The 23,867-nt window shown below is 41.7% G+C and overlaps 1 protein-coding gene across 3 annotated transcripts in view; it reads right to left on the bottom strand.

The window, feature by feature from the left end:
- TTLL7 (tubulin tyrosine ligase like 7) overlaps window positions 1–23,492 on the bottom strand; it is a 55,734-nt gene extending 32,242 nt beyond the window's left edge. For 2 of the 3 annotated variants that reach the window (XM_056844563.1, XM_056844566.1), the window contains exons 1-11: window positions 23,393–23,492; window positions 22,769–22,900; window positions 20,314–20,435; window positions 18,789–18,856; window positions 12,947–13,105; window positions 9,784–10,000; window positions 6,839–7,003; window positions 6,002–6,160; window positions 2,212–2,306; window positions 1,062–1,209; window positions 891–964 (exon numbers count right to left, since the gene is read on the bottom strand). In XM_056844563.1, the coding sequence (XP_056700541.1) occupies window positions 891–964; window positions 1,062–1,209; window positions 2,212–2,306; window positions 6,002–6,160; window positions 6,839–7,003; window positions 9,784–10,000; window positions 12,947–13,105; window positions 18,789–18,856; window positions 20,314–20,435; window positions 22,769–22,900; window positions 23,393–23,417 (1,364 nt within the window). In that variant the 5' untranslated portion in view covers window positions 23,418–23,492. Of the gene's footprint in view, window positions 1–890; window positions 965–1,061; window positions 1,210–2,211; window positions 2,307–6,001; window positions 6,161–6,838; window positions 7,004–9,783; window positions 10,001–12,946; window positions 13,106–18,788; window positions 18,857–20,313; window positions 20,497–22,768; window positions 22,901–23,392 lie in introns of all 3 variants that reach the window. The other variant, XM_056844565.1, reaches the window with a different exon arrangement.
- Window positions 23,493–23,867: the final 375 nt, after the last annotated feature.

Here is a 23,867-nt window from a genome sequence, read left to right as displayed (position 1 = left end):
CTTCAGGTGTGCGTGAGGCATGAAACATTAACAAAATACTATATTCATAATGCAGAAGTATAGAATTGGTTTTAAGCAATGGGGAACATAAATCCCCTAGCTGCCCCACTACTTTCTTCTTAAAGCAGCTGTCAGTCCAGAACATTTTCTAAGCCCAACTGAGCTGAAGCAAATTGTGATAGATCACCTGCACTCATGTCAATTTGTTTTTTGCGGTCTCCAGTCCAAATGACTGGAACAGTCTGTGTACTGCTGGAGAAGCCAGAGCAATAGATTTCAAACTCTAGAGTGGGGATCAGCCTTTCTGTTGTTTACAAAACTTAGTATGTATAATGATGATTATAAATAAGAAAATAAATAACTATTAATACTCATCTGCTAAGGAACTCCTGTGGATCTATCACAGAAACCTGGTACTGCAAAGGTTTCTGAACATGTTTGAGGGTACACTGCCAACTCACACAGAGTGATGACTTTGCTAGCTGGGAATTTCAGTATCCTAGCTGAACTGACAAGGTACCTCAGAAAGATCCAACACTCCACTGTAGTGATGCATCACAGGGTATGATCAACAGTGGCAGGCAGGATATCTTTTAAGAAAGTCTGCCTGCCATTACTTAACATCTGACTGAGGAATTTCCAAGCAACTGTGGAGCAAAACCAAGGTTCCCTGAAAAAAAGTCTGAAACCAGGTCAGAAAAAGCTGCCTCATAACATTCAGGCTAAAACCTGTGCAAACTGATTCCTAAATCAGCTGGAACCACTTCTATGTTATACTAATCAATGTCGTCATCCATCACCAGTCTTTAAGTACAGTCAATGTCATTATTGCTTGCAGTGAAGGGGCATCTGTGGCCTATTTTGGGCAGAAAAGGCAGAATCATAGTTACCTGTAATTTCCCATGTGTTTATTTTCATGTTGTTCTTTGGAGATCTGCCTGCGCACTTGTGCAAGTCTCTCTTTCTAAAAATCAAGAACATTTAAGAAGCAATAGACACATTTCTTGTGCAAGGACAGACATTGAGTTTTCCCTATTTTTTTGTTTATTTGTTTTAATTACCAGTTCCTCTTTCCTCCTTTCCAGTGAGCGGCGCTGTTTCTCCCAGTCAGATGACACTGGTGACAGCCTTTTCACGGAGCCTTGACCATACAGTCTCTTCTGAGCTTCTGCTTTTTGCCGGGCTAAATTTTTTCTTTTGTCACTTGTCCTAAAGTGCATATTATAGGCAAGTAGACATGATTAAAGTACAGAAGACAGTAATGCATCCATACGTCACATAATCACTTATATCATGTCAATGCACTGTTCAATAATCCCATGATAACGTTTCTAGAGATGCTAAACTGAGAAAGTGGCAATCACTTATGGGCCCTCCAACCAAATAATATATATTATCTTCAAGTATTGCCATAAAGGCTACGTTTGGTTCGCCCTACTCTTCCCCTTCCATTTTGATGTGGCAGAGGCCTCTTTATGCTAGCCCTAGACAGGCCAAGTAAAAAAAAGGTTTCTGGACATTATCCCACAAAATGATCAAGAGCTAGCAGAAGGAGTAGGAGCACACCTAATATTACATTAAGAATTCACACACTACAAAGTACCCAAGTTGGGTATGGGGTCCCCACCCTTTTTGAAGTCAGATGTGAGTTGTGGGTCCCCCTCAAGTGACACATGTGTGGTACCCACAGCAAGCATGGAGAAGGAAAGGGCTTCCTCCCATTCCATCTTCCTGATTTAAAACTGTCCTGAAGGGTGCTATCTGACCCACTGGAGAAACCTACATCTTCCCTGGAATACATGGAGGTTTCCCTAACAGGGAAAAAGAAAAAGAAAGTCTTGTAAAACAATCAGAAAATGAAACTGTAATGTATAGTTCTACCGTAAGAATCAAGAGATTAGCAGCAAGACTGACAAGACTGGAACATGCCGCTTGATGAGACTGTTCTAGAGTAAGGCTGGCCTTGGGCTGTCTAGAGCTCCAAGGATTTAACCAAATCTGGACTTATCCTGCTCTCTAATGTGTTCTCTGACAAGGTAATGACATTAGGTTCAGCTCAAATCTTTACACTACAAAGCTGTTAAACAATCAAAAGAGTTTAGCGCAAATGTTGTTTTCCGCAAAGCATTTTCCATTACTTTGGAATATTAAAACATAGTTTTTTTCCCTATTCATAACTAAAGAAATAAAAAATCAGTCATATAAATTTACCTTATATTGAGCAGCTTTAATGCATTCAGCAGAACACCTTTTTTCACATCATAGTCAATTTTTTGGTCTGTACCAAAGCTTGGGGCTCGATTAATCTGAAGAAATCCAGAAGACAGGGAAAAAAGCAGGGAAACAATCTGTCTCTATCTCACACATACACACAATATTTGGGCCAGATTTCAGAAACAAAAGTGGCAACCGTATCCCCCCATATGTGCACATACTGCCATGTGCTAATTCTAACCATTTGTGCTTTGCCGACTGATCATATGTAAAATCCCCCCCAAAAGTGGCATTATCAAATAAATTCACATTACATCTGTTTTCTTCTATAATTAGAACATTAATATAGTATCTCAGCAAGAGAACTTGTGGGGTAATCCAGTGAGAGTGGATTCTCCTATCTAAATGCACATTACAACAATCCAAAACATGATTACACTCTGAACGTACTGAAGCATGAACCAAACAAGAACATTCAAGTAAAATACTATTATGCTACTGTGCTTCTGATGTACGTAAAAAAAATTGTTTTGCTAACCGCCAGAAAAAAAGTCACTGTAACTGAACATTTTGTTTTAAGGGGTCTTTTCTTCCTCCACAGAGTAAAATTTGTTGTATTACAAAACAGAACTAAAAGGAAGACCCATGTGCTATCCATGCACTCTGTGAAAGCCACCCTTTATACTTCCCAGCATCCTCATTTAATAGCTACAGTTTATAAAAACCAACCACAAATAAAACTTTGCATTAGGCGCAAAGTGAGTATTCAACAACTTCTGTGGAGTTCATGCTGGAGCCTAGATTAAGCTAATTGAACCCATGGAGTCTGATTCAGATCCACAGAAAGATTCAAACACCAGTGAGGATAACCACTATTCATGGGCCATAAAATTGTGAGACACTTATATAGCCAACGGAGCTGGTTTCCACTGGATCCCAGCACAGGCTTGAAATATCAGTTTTTTTTTATTAGTGCCAGTGGCATATCATTCAGCAACACTAAGAAATATATGTTGTGTGTGTGAGAAGTGCCGTCAAATCGCAGCCGACGTATGGCGATCCCTTTTGGGTTGTTCATGGCAAGAGACTAACAGAGGTGGTTTGCCAGTGCCATCCTCTGCACAGCAACCCTGGACTTCCTTGGTGGTCTCCCATCCAAATACTAACCAGGGCTGACCCTGCTTAGCTTCTGAGATCTGACGAGATCAGGCTAACCTGAACCATCCAGGTCAGGGCAAGAAATATATGTTAAGAGGTACACAAAAAAAAGATCTATAGTTTCTGATGTTGCTTCAGTAACAGAATCCTATTCTCTTAGGATGTCTAGGTTCATAGAATCATAGAGTTGAAAGGTACCACCAGGGTCATCTAGTCCAACCCCCTGCACAATGCAGGAAACTCACAACTGTTATCCCAGTTCCCTGAGCCCTAGTTCAAACCAGAAAGGAATCAAGAGATCCATGATTGGATCCCCCACACTTTTCAAAAATGGATGACAGTGGTCTTGCGGCACATGATACAGCGACTGTGCTGAGGCTAAGCGGGTGTGGGTCTGGGTGGTACCCGGATGGAAGATCACCCAGGAATGCTATGGACACTGCCTTGAGTTCCATGACAGAAGAAAGGCAGGGTATAATAAATCATTATGGGAAGGAAGAGAAGTTGGATCGATGCCATGGCATTGGAGAAGGGAAGAGTTTAGCACTTTCTGCTGCCCCAGTACAAAGGGTGCAAGGGGGGAAAAAACCCTGTCCATCAAGCACTGCAATCAGATTTCCTGATATTCACAGTTGTTAAAAAACAGAGGAAACTGAAAGAATCTGTGATCCAATTAAACATAGTTTGGCCCTCTGTCAGAAAGCAATAGATCACTTTTGTACACTCCATTCTGCCGTCTAACCTACAGGGACCAGAGTGTGAACTCAGAGTACCCAGCCTTCCGGGCAGTTTCTTTTTCCTGGGAACTATACTGCTACAAGGGCTAAGCCACTCCACTTAGGCAACTGGCTAAGATTCATTGACTTCCGAGTCTCTTGCTGCCTTTTCAGGACAAGGTGCACTGCTCCTTAAATTACTGGTGTTTCCTCAGCCCAAGATGGGACACTGACTGTGCTAAATTGCCCTTGTTCTTCTCACATTTCCAGTCTGTTGTTTCTATCTTTCATTCAGCTTCCTCTGTGGTTTCTTTCCCTTTTTCCTTCTCCGGCCTGCCTCTCCAGGACATCCCATGGACTCCCCCTCCCTACTGACAACCTCCTGTCCAGACTCATCATTAGTTCTCGCTTCCTCCAGTTTTTCACCCGCACTTGGATTCTGAACCAACTCATTCTCCAGCCCAGTCCCACACTGACCATTCTTGACTTGCTTTATTGCTTGCTTTACCGCTTCTCTCATGAATTTATACTTCATGAAGCTACTTCTACCATCTTGACATAAAATTCAGTATCATCAAAGTCCCTTTAAAACTGCTTGGAATTTGGCAGCAACTGGTAGTAGCTGCCTGTCTGGAAAAGGCACTGAGTGCCATGCAGATATGCGTTCAAGATCTATTCAACAGATACCCACAGAAACTGTACATCTCTGGGTACCAATTTACCTATTAACATACTCAATAGAAAGTGATGATTTTATCATCTGAAAACTACGCAGGAGAAACATGTTTGACCAGAACTGATTTCTCAGTTTGAAATGGGAATTTTCAACTTCCTCCCACTAGATGGTGCAAGATAGGCAGGTATTGAACTTTAAAACAGCCCATTAGAAATTTGAGGGCTCTTTGTGCTTGTAGCTTCAGAACCAAACTATCATACAAGTACCAATCAGGAGAAGAGGGTGCCATTTCTGCTTTACGTTATGCAACACTAAAATGGCAGAGAACTATTATTTTGCACCATGGAACATTTTTCACACCCTGTAAGAGAGAGAGACAACTATTTGCTATTTCCCTGCAAGCAAGCACAGGATTGCACTCACAGAGAACTACAGTCCCCCCCACACCTAATTCCAAGCCACTTTAGAAATGACCCTGAGCTCCAGACTAATCTGGCAGCATCACCCCATTAATGCCCAGAAGTTATGGTCCAAAACCTGGAGATGGGTTTAAATCCCTAATATATCAGGTGCCTTTGAGGAAGCCACTACCTCTTAATCTGTCCTGCCTCAAAGGACAGCCTACTCTGATCTCTTCTGAGAGAGAAGATACCACCAATGACATAAATAAAATAGAAATATGCCAAGTTAGGACAATGCTTGGAATTGTGGGAAAGCCTCTGAGAATGACACAATTCAAAATCCCCTTTTGCTTTGACATAGGCTAATAATCAAGCATCATAGAGAACACCACCACTCACTGGTGGATGACATGGTCCTTTCACATTTTGATCTATCAAATGTTGTCATTTAAGTTTGGCTGTTTATGAGCATTATAGAAGCTGAACATGGAGCTCCTGGTTCAAATCATCAACTCACAAGATAAACCCATGGCAAGCCCATCTTTCAGGGTGGAACTGTGTGCTACCTTGGCAAATATGTGCTGCTGAGGGGCTGCAAATGCAGACTGATTTTGTTTTGGGGAGGGGGGAAACCCCAACAAGGCAAAAGTGCAACAGGACCCCCCCCCACAGCTGCCAGGGCACAGAGAGACTTCAGAAGTACACTGCCTCTGAAAATGGAGGTCCTATCTAGCATCCTCTCAGCTTTTGTATAACACATGAACTGTAGTCGGGACCCAAATATTATCAAGTTCTGTACAAGTTGACTTTTACCCTTCATTTTTAAAATGACTTACCTCTAAGAGCCATGGCTTGAGTTTCCTATCCAACAGAATATCAAACCCCAGAACCTCAAAGCAAACACTGTCACTTCCTGGAGACTGTCCTGGTCTACACATTCGGTAGGCATGAAGGACATGTGGCTCTGCTACTATGAGTGTCTTCACCACTAATTCCTGGGGGGGGGGGCAGAACAGCAAGGATAACAGAATTAACTTTCGGTGATCTAAAAAAAAGTGTAACATTCAAATATAGAAACCAGATTGATCCAACTGAATTTAGAAAATCTAACCAACAGCTGATTCCACTCTAAATCACACCTTTGTGGAAAAATTAATGTAGGCATTTAATAGGAACTGCCAATGTGTTATTTTTCTCAGTCCAATGCTTGGTCCATTTTCCACCTTCAAGGCATGAAATAATTATTTCCCTCAAAGCAGGATAGAACTTTCTGTGTTCATGACAAAATACCAATGTGGTGTAGTAGTTTCAGATTAGGATCTGGGAGACCCAGGTTTGAATCCCCATTCTGCCATGGAAGCTTGTTGGGTGACCTTGGGCCAGTCACACACACACAGCCTAAGCGACCTCACAGGTTGTCATGAGGAAGGGAAGGTGTAAGCTGCTTTGGCTCCCCATTGGGGGGAAAGGTGGGGTATAAATGAAGTATATAAATAAATGAAAATATAAAGCAACATGAGGTTTGCCCTCTATAAAGTCTGGCAAATTTAAAAGCTCACATGCTTATGCATCAAAAACTGGATTAGATTCCAGACCAAGTTGAGAGGGCAAGGATACTTTTAATATGCTAACATACAAATAAACACAGCTATTGCATATTCGTTGTCTCTTACAGAAATATCATTCCAGAATTTGGAAACATCAAGGCGATTTGTTTGTAGAAACTCAGCAAACCACTTTATAGAGCGCTTACTGCCTTTGTCTTCGGTTTCATCCCGATCAAAACGTTCATTATGCTTATTTACAGAATAATTGGTCAAGTGCATATACAGCTGGCTCTAAATGCAAGAAACAGAAAAGAGGCCCTGATCAATGGAAAATGGAAAGTTTGTAGGTGACATTCTAAAATTGGAGGTGGGTGTATGTTTGAGCACCACCAAGAAACTGGACTAGAGCTCTACAGTTCATCATTTATACTCAATGGCTACTAAACAGTGATTTATTTAACAGTCCATTATCAAGGATATCTAAAGTAAGAAACCTATGGGTAGCATGAACATCATATTCCAAAATGTCAGAGTTACTTGATGAGAAGAGAATTACACATGCAGCATTCTTACCTAATCCAGCAAAAGATTAATATACTGGAAGACAAATGCACATCACATCACAAATTCACATCACATCACAAATTCACAGGTGAGCCCAACTGTCTATTTAAAGTAAAATAAATATCTTGCTGGATTAGGTTATATATGCCTCATTGTAGCACAGACTGCAGAAAAGATGTGTGCACACAGCAAACAAAACAGAGTTGTTATATTCCATGATTACAGACGTTTTTATGCCCATACTCTGTCTCTTTCTTCTTTTACCCCCAAAATAAAAATCTGGGAAATTCTAACAACTTGTATCTGTTGCTAATTTGCAGCTATCAAAATCTCATCTCCATAGTGCATGGGAAAGCCACTACTTAACTGCCTAAATTCTTTATTTTAAAAAAACAACCAGGGATTATAATAATCTATATGCTTGTTTTGCAGGTGCATGAGCTGGGCATTATAATTACAACTATGCAAATTATAATTGTTAGAATTAAGAAAACATGCCATTTTTGTATTCTACAACTATCAAAACTGCCTGTCCTGGCTCTACCTAGTCCAGCACTCATTCTGTCCAACAACATCTTATCCAGATGGCCTCAAATCAGAGCAAGATACATACAGCTGTCCCTTGTAGATTACCAGATGTTGGCATCAAACAAGAAGTATGTGTTTTATTCATGCTAGTCTCTGGCCAAAACAGTCAGGATTATTCTCCTCATATCTACTATTCTAGTTTATTTTGTGATCTCTAAGGGAGGGGGGAATTATAATTAGAGATTATAACAAATAGAGAATTAATGACTAAGAATCAATTCACAGACTATAAAATTCACATGACCCCCATGAGGACTTTTGATAGGTATGTTCTGGGAGTTACCCACAGCGAACTTAATTCCCAGGCATGCCCAAGCCTGATTCAGATCAGGAGCACAGAGTGTGAGGAGAAGGGGCTTAAACTTAACTTCCCCAATCTGGAACAATCTCAGGGAGCTCCTATTGGCCAGGAGGAGAAACATACATATATACTTAAGGCTATATGTACAGTTTTTCAACAGGGCAAGTAGCAGCTCCTTGAGGTGATTTCAGGTCAAGAAAATGGTGTAGAGCACTGGTTCCCAACCAGGGGTCCGTGGACCCCCAGGGGTCCGCGAGAACTAAATTAAGGTCCGCAAAACAAAGTTATAAACCCATAATAAAATAATATTTTCAATTAAAAGTTCTCTATTATAAAAATATATATTCAAATATTATTCTAAGTTTAATGTTTAACTAACAGTTATGATTAAAGTTTACTTTCAAATTCTCTGAATTTTTATTTTGAACCTTGGGGTCCCGGCACCGAACAAAAAAGTCCTAGTGGTCCCTGGTCAAAAAAAGGTTGGGAACCACTGGTGTAGAGGGAGATGCTTAAGCCCTTTCTACTCACACACCATGGTCCTTATCACAACTGGGTTTCTGTGGTGCTTGGGGGAAAAGTTCCCAGCATGAGCCTTCCAGCATATGCCTCATCAGAAGTCTACATAGCAGCAACAAGGACTTTAAGGTGTCAATCAGTCCTAAATTATGAAAAACATTTTTGGAATTAAATATCTGACATGGAGAAGTTCCATCGCACAAGTTTCATATCCTTCATTAAAATATTTGTGGTTGGAACAACTTAGTTTCATTCATTTATTCATCTGTCATGGTTCCATGTATTAAGCTTACAAAATAGAAATAGATCTATGTACCATTTACTCTGTTTGGTGGGATGCTGGGAAGCAGCTAGGCTTACCAGGTCCTTCTTCGGCGGGAGGTTTTTGGACTGGAGGTGGGGGGGGGTCACACGCTCCCGGAAGTGCTGCATTGCTAAGGGCCGGTTTCCACTCAAACTCCCAGTTTGAGTGGTAAAGGCCTGTTGTGATGCGGTACTTTTGGGTGTAAAACGCACCACAAGGGGCCGTTTTCCACTCACATGGACTAGAGCCACATCGCAACAGGCCTTTACCACTGGAAACCAGCCCTTTGCAATGCAGCACTTCTGTATGTGAACAGGAAGTGACCTGTCCCTGCTTGCACAGATTGCCCGCCGACCCTCAGCTGGTCAGCGGGCGGCCAGGTGGATTGGCGGGGGTTTGCCCGCCACCACCTGGCACTTGGCAACCCTAGAAGCAGCTGACTTGCACATGTAGGCCATCTTTAAGAATGAGCTTTTTAAAAATTACTAATCTGAACCACATCAAGAGATGGCTATAGTTGCTGACATGCATCAAAAGTTCCAATACAAGGCCAAGGAAAAAATAGAATAAAACTAGACCTGGAGAAAACGAGAACTACAATTGCTTACAATTATTTTTACACAAAGTTTCATACCTTACCCCTGTGCAATAGTAATCAAAGGTAGATGGTAGCAAAGCAATTTACCTTGTGAGAGAGGCTCACTTTACTTTCCTACCAACAGAAAGACTCACTAGTCACTAAGAAGTTCAATGCTATGCCATGAGGCATTTTGTTTGAACCTAACATTCACTTACCAGATTTGAGTCACTGGGAGTATGATACTTCTCTGTACCCATTCTCACTAGTCCATCATGATATAAAAATATTTTTAATGGATCACAGGAAGTTACCAGAGTGTACACTCTTAAATCAAACTTGTAACCTTCAATAAGAAAGGGCTTCTCAAGGTACTCCTGGACTATCAGGTGTTCTTGAGAATGCAGCTTTTCTCCATTTCTTATGAGAGAGATCCTGGTTTGAAAGGGGAGGGGGAAAAAGACACACCACCACAAAAAGTAAATTAAAACTGAAAGTTGAGCTAACCCTTTGGAAATATATTTTCAGTTACAGCTAGCCATTTCACCAGGATCATGACCTTCTCAATAAAGGTATTTACATTTGCAATTTGTTTCAAGACCAAACTATGTATTACTTCCTGCATGAGTTCTCTATGGGGACTTGCAGCCATATTACTTTACTTTACTAACAAAGCTCCTTTGACCACAGATCCTGAGCTGTACAATAAGATTAAAATTAATTAATTATAAAATACACAGTCATAGTACAGCTGCAAGTTCCTGGAAGCAGCTCCACTAAGAAGCAGCATAGGGAGCTGTTTTGGATAGGGAGTATGGTACGAGGCGAGGGTTTCCTCCTCCCCGCACACTGTTTTTGCAAATAGACCTGGAGACTGTTACTTGCCCTGTTGGGGGTTTGCCTACAGGACTGCATGTAATATATTAACGATGTGTTAATATATTACCAAATGCTTTACCAAATACCCCTGTTTTTGTTAGCTCAACCCACAACAATTTGGTGTAAAATCACTTCTACTACATTGAAAACCAAAGGCCTTTCATGAACCCTGCGCTTTACAGTTGAACTACACTTTAGGGTTGCCAGCTCCAGGCTGGGAAATACCTGGCAATTTTGGGGGTGGATCCTGAGGAGGGCAGGGTTTGGGGAGGGGAGGGACTTCAATGGAGTATAATGCCATATAATCCATCTTCCAAAACAGCCGTTTTCTCCAGGGGAACTGATCTGTCACCTGGAGAGCAGCTGTAATCCCAGGAGATCTGACACCACCTGGAAGTTGGCAACTGTAACTTTCCCCAAGGTGAACCCTTGAAAACCCTTTTTAGCTTACACAGTTTTCTCTAATATATCCAGCTGCTCTTTTGCAAAACCCATTAATTATGTTTTCATATTACGCAAAACAATACTGACTATGCACACTATTAAAACTTTCCTCAATGAATACGGACAATGACTTCATCTACCATTCCATTTCAGAAAAAATTAACATTTTATTGTTGATAATTTTTTTGTAAATTATATTAATGATGTTATATGCTCAAATAAGATAGGGCCAGCATTCTACAGCCCAAGTGCGATGTAATAGGGAGGGTCATTTAACTGCTCCTTTTCCCATTGTCTGGGGGGTTAGACAGGGATGCCTTTTAGCGCCATCCCTTTTTAATTTGTACCTGTCTGATTTGCCAGTCCTTTTTATTGACCCTTCTTTCCATGTGCTTAAATTACTGGATACTTTAGTCCCTCTTTTACTTTATGCTGACGACTCAGTTTTATTCTCGTGAACTCGGATTGGTCTTTTTCAGGCTCTGAAAAGGTTCCATAGTTATTGTTTGCATGAGGAATTATCTATAAATTTTTACTAAAACTAAAATTATTAAGTTTGCTTCTCACTCTTCCACCAAAAGAGAAAATGGGCAGAAGATTTCCCAGGTTTCCTCGTTTAGGTATTTGGGTGTCCTATTTCATTCCACCTTGTACTGGAGATGTCATAAACAACTGGCCGCTCAGAAGTCCACGGCTACTGTGAAGGCAATTTTGTGATTTTTTTTCTCTAATGGGGCACATTATAGCCCAGCCGCTATTAGAGTCTTTAACTCAATAGTGATGTCACAACTTTTGTACAGTGCCCCTATATGGATTTCTGCTGTAGATAGAGTGCAGTCCTCATTCCTTCAAGCAATTGGAGGGCTCCCCGGGTGCATTTCATCATCAGCCCTTAGTTATGACTTTGGTCTTAGTTCAATAGAAGCTTTTGCCTGGGTGCGCGCCTTTAATTATTGGTTTCATCTATTTTTTGAGGCTCTGGAGGATAGCCTGGTAAGCTTAACCCTCAAGGACTCTTATAAGGCTCCCTGGTAGAAGACCTTTATTCTTCTGTAGATCAATGTAAAAAACCTATGGCCAAATTGATCTATGCTAGAGATAAGAGTTACACTCAGTTTGATGTTCGGAGGACATGTTCTCCACTTGCCCTGGGCCTGTTATCTAAGGGTAATCTTCCTTCCTATATGGATTCTCTGGTTAGTCCAAAGTTATGCAGAATCTTTATGCATTCAAGAATTGCCCCTTTTCAATGGTTTTGCTGGGTCGTATGCTAAAGATTTTTTTTTTTTCAGCCCAGCTGTGTCCCTGCCCTCTTCAGTCAGTGGACTCCTTGGTACATATCCATTTGCATTTTCCTTACATATACCAATTCAGGCTAAAATGGATTATACCATGTTTTAACAAATGGTCCACAACTTCTCGAGCAACCTTGAAGCAAAAGGTTCAGTTCCTCTTAGAGGACTCTGACCTTCAGCGTACTTATTTTGTTGCTCATTTTTTGAAGGCTGAAGAGAAGAGCCGAAGGGAGGTGTTTTTACAGATGGGTCTTATTTAAGTTTTATTGTTCAAGGAAAGGAAGATAGGGCCAGTGTGGTGTAGTGGTAAAGAGTGTCAGACTAGGATGTGGGAAACCTAGGTTCAAATCCCACTCTGCCATAGAAGCCTGCTGGGTGACCTTGGCCAGCCACATACTCTTGGTCTAACCTAAGGCATAGGGTTGTTGTGAGGATAAAGTGTAGAAGGGGAGAATGTTCTGAGCTACTTTGGGTCCCTACTGGGGAGAAAAGTGAGGTGTAAATGAAGTAAATAAGATAAAACTTTAATAAACGAACAGGATCCAAGATACAATGTTATTAAGCTGGAGAGTAAACCAAACCAGCCCATTATTTGGAAGTGAACTTTTGCTAAGCATTTTACCATAACAGCATATGGTACTGTGTTGGTTGCCTTACAACAGAAAAATACTGTACTCATGGTGACAGTTAAAAAAAAGAAAATAAAAACGTAAACTCGACATTAATTAACACATAAGGAATCATTATTCAATATTGCACATACCCATGTCCCATGGCACCATTTGCTGGTTTGACTATAAAGGTTTTCTGTCTGCGCTTTCTCTTGAGTTCTTTTACATAGTTTTGGAATTGCGTATATTCTGCTGGGAAGATCCATGTCCGGGGAATAAAGCTATATTCCTGAGGCTGAGATTTGATCATTCTGAAAAACAAGAGAAGCATTAGTATAATACTTTTCATTCTTTGAGATTAAATCCTGCTCTGTTTCAATGTTGGACAGTATCAGACTGATCCTCTTAATGCTCCATTGGAGCCAGTGGAATTACCTTGAACAGGGTGTACACCAAAGTCATTAGAAGGTACACCTTTATTGTACCTTTAATCACAAACAGTTAATGGACACAAACAGAACATGTCTCAAACAATAACAGAAGTACCACAAAGCAAGAGGAAAACTTGGATAAATGTTTTGTATTAATGCCTGCATGCACAGACACACCCAAATCTTCAATACAATGTGTTTAATTTAAATACTTCCTTCGCATGTAGGATTGCCAACCTCTAGGTGGCATCTGGAGATCTCCCACTATTACAGTTGATCTCCAGATGACCAATATCAGTTCTTCTGGAGAAAATGGCTGCTTTGAAGGGTGGGCATTATGGCATTATACCCTGAGGTCCTTCCCCTTCCCTTCTGAAACTCCACTCTCCCCAATCTCTATCTCCAAAATCTCCAGGTTGTTCCTATACCAGAGATGTCAACCCTATTTGTACAAGAACCTAAAGGAACAGAATTTTACTCACGTCCTCAGTTTTTTTTTTATCCTTTCATGGTGGGAGGGGGACAGATCCTACACATATGTTTATTATTCATTCCATTAATTGAAACTGTCAGATGTAATCTAGCTTCCTAATTTGCTCAGTGTTTGGCATTAAAAGAATTCCTCACATAGAGAAACGTTATTAACTACAGTGATATGTAGACCTCCTACTGCTTCTGAATGTTCATTTTGGTTACAGAAGTTGCATCTGTGAAGGCAGGATTGGTGCCAAGAACATCATGATCTTAGTACAATAGATAGCCTGTTACAAAACTCACTTACTATTTAACAAAACCTTCAGAAAGTACAATAGTCTTTGTAGTTTATTAATATGCTCAAGATTCCTGTAGCCCAAAAATATCTACACGGCATTCAGTATATTGGAATTAAGGCACTACACATACACAGTTTATACACACGCAAAACTCATAACATGAACCATCCTGGGACACTCTTAGGCTCATGTACCTAAGTCATCAACATGCTTACAAGGTCAAAGACTCAACTTTGTAAGCTCCAAAGTACGCAAAGAGATTATACCATACTCACGCTTGTTTCACATTTCAGAGAAGCTGACTCTCACCGACAATTGTTAAGAGAGTGCTTTTATAAAGAGAATTGTGTTGTAGTTTTGTCTGTATATATACTATATTTATTTCATTGTTCTTTATCGTGTAATCTAGTTTCATCATATTGTTTATTGTAGCCAATACTGCATACAGTACACCAGCATGGTCTAGTGGTTAAAGCGTTGGACTAGGATCTGGGAGACCCAGGTTCGAATGTCCGCTCTACCAAGGAAGCTTGCTGGGCAACCTTGAATCAGTCATACACTCTCAGACTAACCTCCCTCACAGGATTATTGTGAGTCTCAAATAAAAAGGGGGAGAACAAGAGGAGTATAAATGAAGTACAAAAGCAGAATTTGGCTGGGGAAAATGTGCATCTAGAAAGTGGAAAATCCAAAGCAAAACTTCCCGTGCATAAATAGCCAACGAGAAACAATGGGAGGTTTTGCCTTGGATTTGCCACTCTCTAGATGCACATTAAGGATTGCCTGCTCCCATTCAGGGATGGATGCGGGGACCCCTTCCAGACCCCATAACTCGGGACCCCCTGACCCAATCTTCACCAAACTTGGGGGGTTCTTGCAAGTCGGGTCCCTCCAAGCTACCCTGAAAGTTTGGGACCTCTACCTCCAAAAATGCCTTCCCCAGAGCCGCAGAAAGGCACAAATGTGTTTTTAATGGCTTTAAATGGCCGAATTTATTCATGAATGCCGAATTTCAAGCCGAATTCCCTGAATCCGAATAGGGGAAGTTCGGAATTCGGCACTTCCCGAATAAAAATGGGCCGAATTCAGCCGAATCCCTGCCTACTTCTTTTAAGTTTCCTTATCATATGTTTCCAAATGAGATGCCCTAACTCTCACCTAAGACATGACTTTATGCTACTAAAGATTCCTAGGATGCTTAAACAGCACCCAGGTGCAACATATGGATAAAGGAGCTGCTAAATCTTCATTATGGTCTATTAAAAAATTTTTAAGTATAGGGTTATACAGTGGGTATTTGTAAAAGAAGGGGTAATCATAGTTGCACAGTTAGTACAATTTATATTGATATTATTCCAAATTATGAAATCTGTCCAAAACCTTTTCGGCTTCTCTTTGGAGCCAAGCTAGATGAGATAGCAGCAACTCATCTTTTAAATGGTGATCTACCTCAATCATGTAAATATCTGGGATAGAAGTTCCAACTTTATTTTATTTATAACATTTGTACATCATCTTTCCACCCAACTGAGGGTCCCCAAAGTAGCAAACAATCACAACATAAAAACAAACTTTAAAATAAATAGAATATATATTTTTAAAAACTTTAAGGACAGAAGGTCAGGGCAGAAGAGTCAAGTGAAGGGTGCGGAACCATCCTGCCCGCACCAGCAACTAACCTTCCTGCACTGTCTCCCACTACAATCACTTTCTCTCTCAGCATAAAGGCTTACCTGTAGCAGGGGCCCTCACCAGCAACATAATGATGTCACTGGCTCAATGTTGAAGTTACTTCCTGTGTGCCTGAAAGTGATGTCAGTACATCACCAGGAGACCATAGAGTTTTGTTCAAATGCAAAGCATCCCTGCCGTCCCCTAGTGATGAACTGACATCCCCACTGGCCACCTGAGCAGTGGTGGGGAAGCACACACTGGTGGCAGGGAGACCCCCGCTCCCAGCAAAGGAATGGCACCCCTATCTCTCTCACACATTCACTGAGTGAGACCACTAGTATATCTAGATCAGTACTGTCAAGCCTGGGAGCAGCTCTCGAAGGTCTCAGTCAGAGGTCTTTCACATCACCAGTTGTGGATGCTTTTTACCTGGAGATGCCAGAAATTGAATTTGGGACCTTCTGCATACTGAGCCACTGAAATACAGCCCCTTCTTCTCAGCTTCCAACATAGGAAGCAAAGACAGCTTGGAGGATCAGACTCCTATCTGACAGTTTGGCTCTCACCAATTGCATATTTTCTCCAGTACCTTTAATCTCAACAGGATGCAAGAGATACATTTCCCAAAATGAATTCACAAGTTAGGCATAGTTCACACATACAAAAGAATGAGATGAGAATGGACTCTACCATTTCACAGTGCAGGTGGTGACACTTCAGATTGTTTCTTTGCATTAAAAAGCTCCATGCAAATGTTTTTTTAAAAAACTACAGCAGGAAAAAATGTCCTACCCCCCTCCATTTGCTTGCTGCACTGGTTTTGTTTTTGTAGGGTTGTTTTAAAAAAAGGGAAAACATATGGAAAAATGACATTCCATGGCATGCAGTATGAAGCGGTACAGTATTCTATCACCACAATCCTCTGTATGTACAAACTAGGCCTTAAAGAGCTGTAGAACAAGGGAATGAAAACAAGTGAAGAAATAACCCATTTAGTGATCTAGGTCATTGATGAAACAAACAACCATTGTGTGAAGCAAGAACACAAAATAAAGACACTTTATTCTGTGGAGGTGTAGAAAGGGAAACAAGAAACTAAATACAGTTAAAACTCAGGATGAATTAATTTTGTATATACACATATTAGAAAGGAAAAAATCAGAAAGATACAAAGTCATATTTTGGTTTGCAGGCCAGCTTTAGCCATAATGCCACAAAATATTTAGGGACATTCTATTTGTCAACCAATTTTTCCATGACAATTTATACTGTTTGTACCCAAAGCAACTTCAGTCGGACTGAGAAAAACCTCTCATGGGCCTTGGGCACAACCGAAGCTGGGTGTGATGGCTGAGGAGGATAGCAACAGCTGGACACTGACTAGGAAGGGGATTAAAAGCTTGGAAGTGAACAAGGATGTAGTGAAGCTAAAGTATCAGGATCCCAAAAGCAGGGTAGGGTAGGCTTAGGGTTGCCAGCTCTGGGTGGGGAAATACCTGAAGATCTTAGGGGTGGAGCCTGAGGAGGGCAAAGTTTGGGGAGGGGAGGAACCTCAGTAGGGTATAATGCTACAGAGTCTACCCTCCAAAGCAGCCATTTTCTCCAGGGGAACTGATCTTGGTCATCTGGAGATCAATTGTAATAGCAGGAGATCTCCAGGCAGCAGCTGCAGGTTGGCAACCCTAAATAGGCATCAAACTGAGAATTGGCAGCCAGACGAACATATGGGTAGAGCAGGAGAATAGCAGAAAAGACAGAAGATGAAGAAAGGGGAACAATAAGAAACGAACAGTTAAAAACCTCACACAAAGCCTAGGGACTAGAGCCGTGTTGGCGAACCTATGGCACGGGTGCCACTTCCGGCACGCGTAGCCCTTTCTGCCGGCACGCACTGTTCCTCCAAGCCGCTGGCCTTTCCGGCTCTGCCCCACCCCGGATGGGGGAGGCTGTAGCCCAGGGGTGGGGAACCTCCGACATCATTGGCTGTGGCCCCCGGACTCTCCCACAGAAGCTGCCGCCATTGCCGCCGCTGGAGCGTGCGCGGCCAGCCAGGCGGGTGGGAGAGCGGGGAACAGAAGCCGAGCGCTCACACTCGGCATGGCCGGCGGCTTCTCCGGCGCCCTCTGGGCCTGTGCGGGCGGAGGGGCATGGCTGGTCGGTGGGTGCGAAGGAGGCGCCCTCTGCCCCACCCTGCTCGCCTCTCACAAGCCTGCCGCCGAGCCCTACCGAGTGGCAAATCCAAGGCAAAACCTCCCATGCATAAATGGCCTCTTTCTTTTTCTGTCTCCCTCTGTCCTTTTCTTTCTCTCCCTTGCTCCATTTCTTTCTCCCTTTCTCTCTCTTTTTCTTTCTTTCTCTCCCTCCCTTCCTTCCCTTTCCCCCTCCCTTCCCTTCCTTCCTTCCTTCCTTCCTTCTTTCCCTCCAGCGGCTTCTCCAGCACCCTCTGGGTCTGTGCGGGCGGAGGGGCGTGTAGTCCTATTCCACCTTTGAAGTGCCCACAAGCTATCCTCCAAACACCTTTCCATTTGTCTTGATATGTAGAGAGAAAACACTAAGGAACTAGTTACCAATCTCCAGGTACTAGCTGGAGATCTGCTGTTACAGGTGATCTCCAACCAATAGAGATCAGTTCCCCTGGAAAAAATTGCCACTTTGGCAATTGGACTCTATGGCACTGAAGTCCTTCCCCAAACCCCGCCCTCCTCAGGCGCCACCCCAAAAACCTCCCACTCATGGCGAAGAGGAACTTGGCAACCCTAGCCTCTCCCTCTGGGCCCCCTCTGGGGGTGGTATTCAGGTTAAATTGCCGCATTGGCACTCGGCGATAAATAAGTGGGTTTTTGGTTGCAGTTTGGGCACTCGGTCTCTAAAAGGTTCGCCATCACTGGACTAGAGTCTAGCGGTTGTTGGTAGGGGACACGATGCAGACAGACATGCAGAAGAGAAATATGAAATGGAAAATCTAGGTAGCAAAACACAGGGGAACTGAAGAGGCAGCGAGCTTGAAAACAGGCTGAGTTGAAGACTTGATGGAAAGAGGGGCAGAAGACACATGGCGCTGAAAGAATAATACAAAATATGAAGATGGGGCTAGGGACATGGAAGAAATTAATTACTTGGTCATGTTTCTTGCTAAAAAATCCTTCCTACAGATCTCTCCCATTCCTGGAAAATGGTTGATTCTCTGGAGGGAAAAAAAGAATACATATGTAAGGCAGGAGGTCATATTTATGGCACAAAATATACAAACATTTTAAAGATGCAAGAAACCACAAGTTAAAAGTGCAAAAGCATGCCATGATTAAATGTTCTATATTTCATTTTAGTATTGTTTTAATCTCATACAAGCCACCTTGGAGACCACTGGTATGGGTATGAAATCTATTGTGAAAATAAATCAAATTACCCTAGGAAGATTCCCCATACATGTGGGCCTGGTTTAGCCTTCATTCTATTACAGTAATTGATAGACTTTCCCATTTTAAAACAAAAGATCTCACAATGAAAGTGGTTCTTTTGCAGAGAACCACCTGAGACTGTGAGGAGGTCGTGGGGTTATTCCACATGCTAGACTTACTCCTGATTTTCTTGGCAGTTGATCTGCAAGCATTTAAATCAGCTTGGGGAAATTGTTCCATGCTCATGCTCTTTCCTCTGAATCCCTTTTGCTGTGGAGTTGGTGTATTCCTTCCACACATGGCCAAAGAAACAGGAATATCGAGCAAGGGTGCTGGGCATCACTGATAGCATCACCGGTGGTGTCACAGCAACACCAACCCCCTTTTTTTTGCACATGGAGTCCAGCGCTACTGCGCAGAAATGCTAGAGACATTTTCTCCCATAGCAAAATTGTTGTCACTGGCAATTCTGTTTACTAATTGTACAATCGGCGCACTTGTGGAAGGGTCGGAGGACACTCAACAAAATGGCTCCCTGCATTAACTGGAGCCATTTTAAATAACATATGAGGCAAAATTCTTGCAACAAGTAGTACGGTAGCAATTAACAGAAGCAGTCCCTACAGACTGCAAGCAGCTCCCACCCACTATTTTTTTAAGTACAAGTTTAGCAGTAGAACATTGAGGGAAGGCAAATGCATATGTGGAAGAGTCAGGGAACAAAATGCTAAAGAAAATGGCTCCTGAGCCAGCGTTGACTGGTGCCATTTTTAATAGTATGTGAAGGATCACAGTCTCCTTCCTTCCCCACCCTGAAGACGAGTGATTTTTTTCTCCTTTAAAAAAATAGTAATAAAATATTGCTAGATCATTAAAGCATTAGTCTTAGTAGGGTCTCTGAATTCCCAGCTTTCATTTTTTTTAAAGTCTCTAGCCCCTCACAGAGATATGCCTTTTTCCTTATTTCTCCACAAGGGAAAGAACTAGAGACTCACTTTTTTTTTTTTAATGAAAGCTGAGAATTCAGAGAACTTGCTAAGATCAAACCAAATGTAAACCCTGCTTGTAGGAGCACAATCTAAATTATTCATCAATGGTGGACAGAAGACCCAAGAACAGAACATATTTCTCAAGCAATGCATACAAAGAAGCTACATTTTAATACACAAGGTACCAGAGAATCCTCATCTCATTTATCCCTCTGAAGAATTAGGGTAGGCTAAAATCAGCCTATGTTTCTTACCTGATAATTTCGGAGTTCTGCAATCTTTTCCTGCTGCACAGCAGAATCACTCCAGATGAGGTTTGCAGACTCATCGTCGTCACGAGTTTTCACATACCCCATCTCTTCTATTACTACACGAACTAGAAATATACATATATATATGTATGTAGATATCACAAGAACTATAGAGTTCAGGACTCTCTAAAGAAAACATAATTTTAATGTTTTGTCATATAGCAATACTCACATAAAGAGTATTAAGCATTATTAACTTAACACAGTGAATCACTAAAACTTGCATATCTAAAACTCCCTATTGCATAGCTGTAATTATCATATCAATTAAGCTGGAAGCGAAATGGAACTTGCTATGGAAATTAAAAAGAGATTGTCATTTGATTAAAAATGCTTCCAAAACAATATGTTTTAGATCTAAACTGGATCTCTGAAACAAGTCAACTACAGAAATCTATCAGGAATGACAAGGTTTACTACAAGCGAGAAGTGTTTCCTTGGGTGTTTCAGGGATCACACCTTCTCCACCCCACAGACACAGAAAAATAGTCATCTCTGGGTTTCCAATAAACCATACTTCAGTGTTATGTCTGAACTGATAAATTATGGTTGGCATTAGCCTTGTAAATCAGGTTTCCAAGTAGTGAGCGTTACCAGTGTGAAATTTTAGTTTGCAGGGCTGGCACAAACTAACTTGCCAGTTTCCCAGGGGGGAAACCAACCGATTGGACTCAGCAGTGGGGTGGGAGAAAGCAGGCATTTTTGAAGGGTTTGGGAGAGAGTAGGGAACTGGGTGACCAAACAGGTTGTGGATGGAGGAAAACAAGCCTTCTGGAGGGTTTGAAAGGGAGGAAGAAACTGTACAATTGGCTGGGGAGGGAAGGGAGATGAGGCAGAGCAAGAGAACAGGAAGTGGAGGCTATCAGAGGGAATGGGAGTGCCACTCTCCTCCTGTGGATTCCCTGCTTGTACCCTTTAATAGTCAAGAGCTTTGTATCTGTGCCAATTGGGAAAGCAGCACAAAGAGGTCAGCCACAAAAGGAAGAAAAGGGAAGCTGTTAAGTGTGCAGGAAAATGCCAAGAAACGCTCTGGACACTTCAGAGAGGGAAGCACTAGCAAGCTGTTGGCTTCCTTTTGGGTTCACAGCCACCAGGCACAGTCTGGTGTTGCACAAGTGCTGGGCCTTCCTTTTTCCAGGGTTTTGTGGCAGTGTGAAGGCAGCTCACCTGCAGAGTCCTGCTCTCCCTCTTTCTGCAAGAGTGGAGTGTGTTCTCTCCTTTAGAAAGAACTGAGGGGAAAATGTATTTCTGCCCAAGGACAAGCACTGAGCAATCCCCCTCACAGCACCGAGCCTCAAAGGGCTCCCTTCTCTTTCACTCTCTGTAAAGTCTTCACTCCCCACCCCCCAACAAAATTACTATGGGAAAATTGACACATGACACTGTCAAAGTCAGGACTGGGCAGTTGGAGGCTCCAAGTCCCAACTGAAAAGTCTGAAAAGCTTACAAAAATTCCCATAAGCAAGATGCTGACCTCCCAAACACTCCCCACTCCCAACAAAAGAGCCAAGTTTCAGCACCAACAAGCAAACGCTCCTTAATACTACTGAGGTTCATATGGGGCTTTGTCAGGCATTCTGGGAATTTAAGAACATTTTGATGGAAGTCCCACTTGTGATGAAATTAAGTGAAGCTGGAAGTCCCTGTGTCAGTTCACTTCATGTTAAGAACCTAGTGATTATGGGAAGAATATTCTAATGGCAACATAGGCTGTAGCTCCCTTATAATATGCCCCTGAATGTCAGAACACATTTCCTGCAACTACCGGTAACTCTAAAGGCAAAATGACTTTCTCCTGCTTGGCAAGACTTACAGTGCATTCCTAAGGAGAGTTACTCCCGTCTAAGCCCATTCATTTCATTAGGCTTAGACAGGAGTATCTCTCCTTGGGAATGAACTGTTAGGCTCATTGCTTTTTTGTAAGTCATGTTTCAAACCAAGGTGAAATGAATGGATTTTAAAAATACACTGAGCTTTGTGCACTGTGAGTAGTCTTGTTAAACGTTAGACGCTATAACGATTTAACAGAGGCCACTTAAAAACACACATTTCAACAAATGTGTAAGCTTTTGCAACAAGGGCTGGAAAAGATTTTCAGTGGCTAGTGTCTCTCTTGTGACTTTTAATCCCAGTCTAAGAGTTCAGGGTCCTAAGAACTGGCTTCTAAGCCTGAATACATTAAACACTCAAATCACATGGAAGCACTACAGCAATTCTGAACAAAAGGGGACATGGACTATGTGGCTGTTCCAAACATTTAAAAAGGTGCAAGTATTAATGTCTTGTTGTATAATAGTTTGACCTGATGGCTTTTGCAGCTAAATAATTTTACTTTCTTTGTTCTCATGACAAAATATTAACATAAGTAGAATATTAAGTAGAATATGCAGCTTGCTACCGATCTCGTATTTTGTGCCAGCGACATTTGCAGTGATGACTCCATGTTTTTTCTTCTCTCTGACTTTTCTCTTTATTGTGCTTTCAAAAGACAGTTCTGAGTTTAGAGTCAGAGAAGAGGTCCCTTGATTATCTGTAAAAGAAATACGTAAGTGCTTATACTAAACCACCACTACAACGTACTCACAAGTAAAGTGTACACAGTACCCCAGACTAAAAACAAACAATTCCAGTCTTCCTATAAAGACTGATCACACAACTTTGATAGTCTGTTTGGTTTAGGATGAGAAGCACGGTACTAACAACAAACCCACAGTTTCAGTCTTGGTAGCACATCGCCAACAACGGGGCACATACTACTCTGCCATTGTACATACCAAAAAAATGATCTTATAGTATGTGTATCAGCATGCAAGTAAGCTCTGTTCTTCCCCTTCCCTTACCCCTCTTCGCCTCCTTTTTGAGGTGCTAGCATTGCAGGAATAGGAGGATTGCCTCAATTTGCATGAGGTGCCTGCGTGAGCACGCCTACTGCCTTGTCCAGTGCCTGGCACTGCCAGGGTTTGAAGCAAAATCATTACTGAATCAAAAGACAGACACAAGCTTCTGTAATAAGGCAGCCTACCTCCCTCATTGGGCAAGGATGGCATTATCACTGGAAAGATGCAATAGCTGAGTCCAAATGCTGTTGTGTACACTCTGGAAACTTAAGAGGCCTTCCAAGCCAATCCTCTGACAGCTCTTGTCATAACATGTCAGCTCAAGACTGTAGTGATACTCAGTTACAAAAAACTAAAAGGTACCTATATTTAAAGAGAAATATGTACGAATTACAAAGAATTACTAGCAGCGTAAAAAACAAACAAACAGTGGGCCAGGAAAGGTTATTATACTTGCTCTTTTGAACGGGAACAAAACAATATGACATTAAAAGAAGATATGTCAATTTCAAACTGGAAATAAGTTGCACATTACTAAAGCGTCAATTGGTGCTTAAAATTGTATTACATTTTTACTAGTTAGGTTTGGTTTTTTAAAGACATTCTGAATAATTATTTGGTTATAGATTCTCCAGTTATATTAGCCCTGCACTCCAGGTT

The sequence above is a fragment of the Euleptes europaea genome, chromosome 2 (assembly GCF_029931775.1).
Source record: "Euleptes europaea isolate rEulEur1 chromosome 2, rEulEur1.hap1, whole genome shotgun sequence".
NCBI lineage: Eukaryota > Metazoa > Chordata > Lepidosauria > Squamata > Sphaerodactylidae > Euleptes > Euleptes europaea.
Note: the sequence above shows the minus strand (reverse complement) of the source record. Positions and strands in the feature narration are given on the sequence as shown.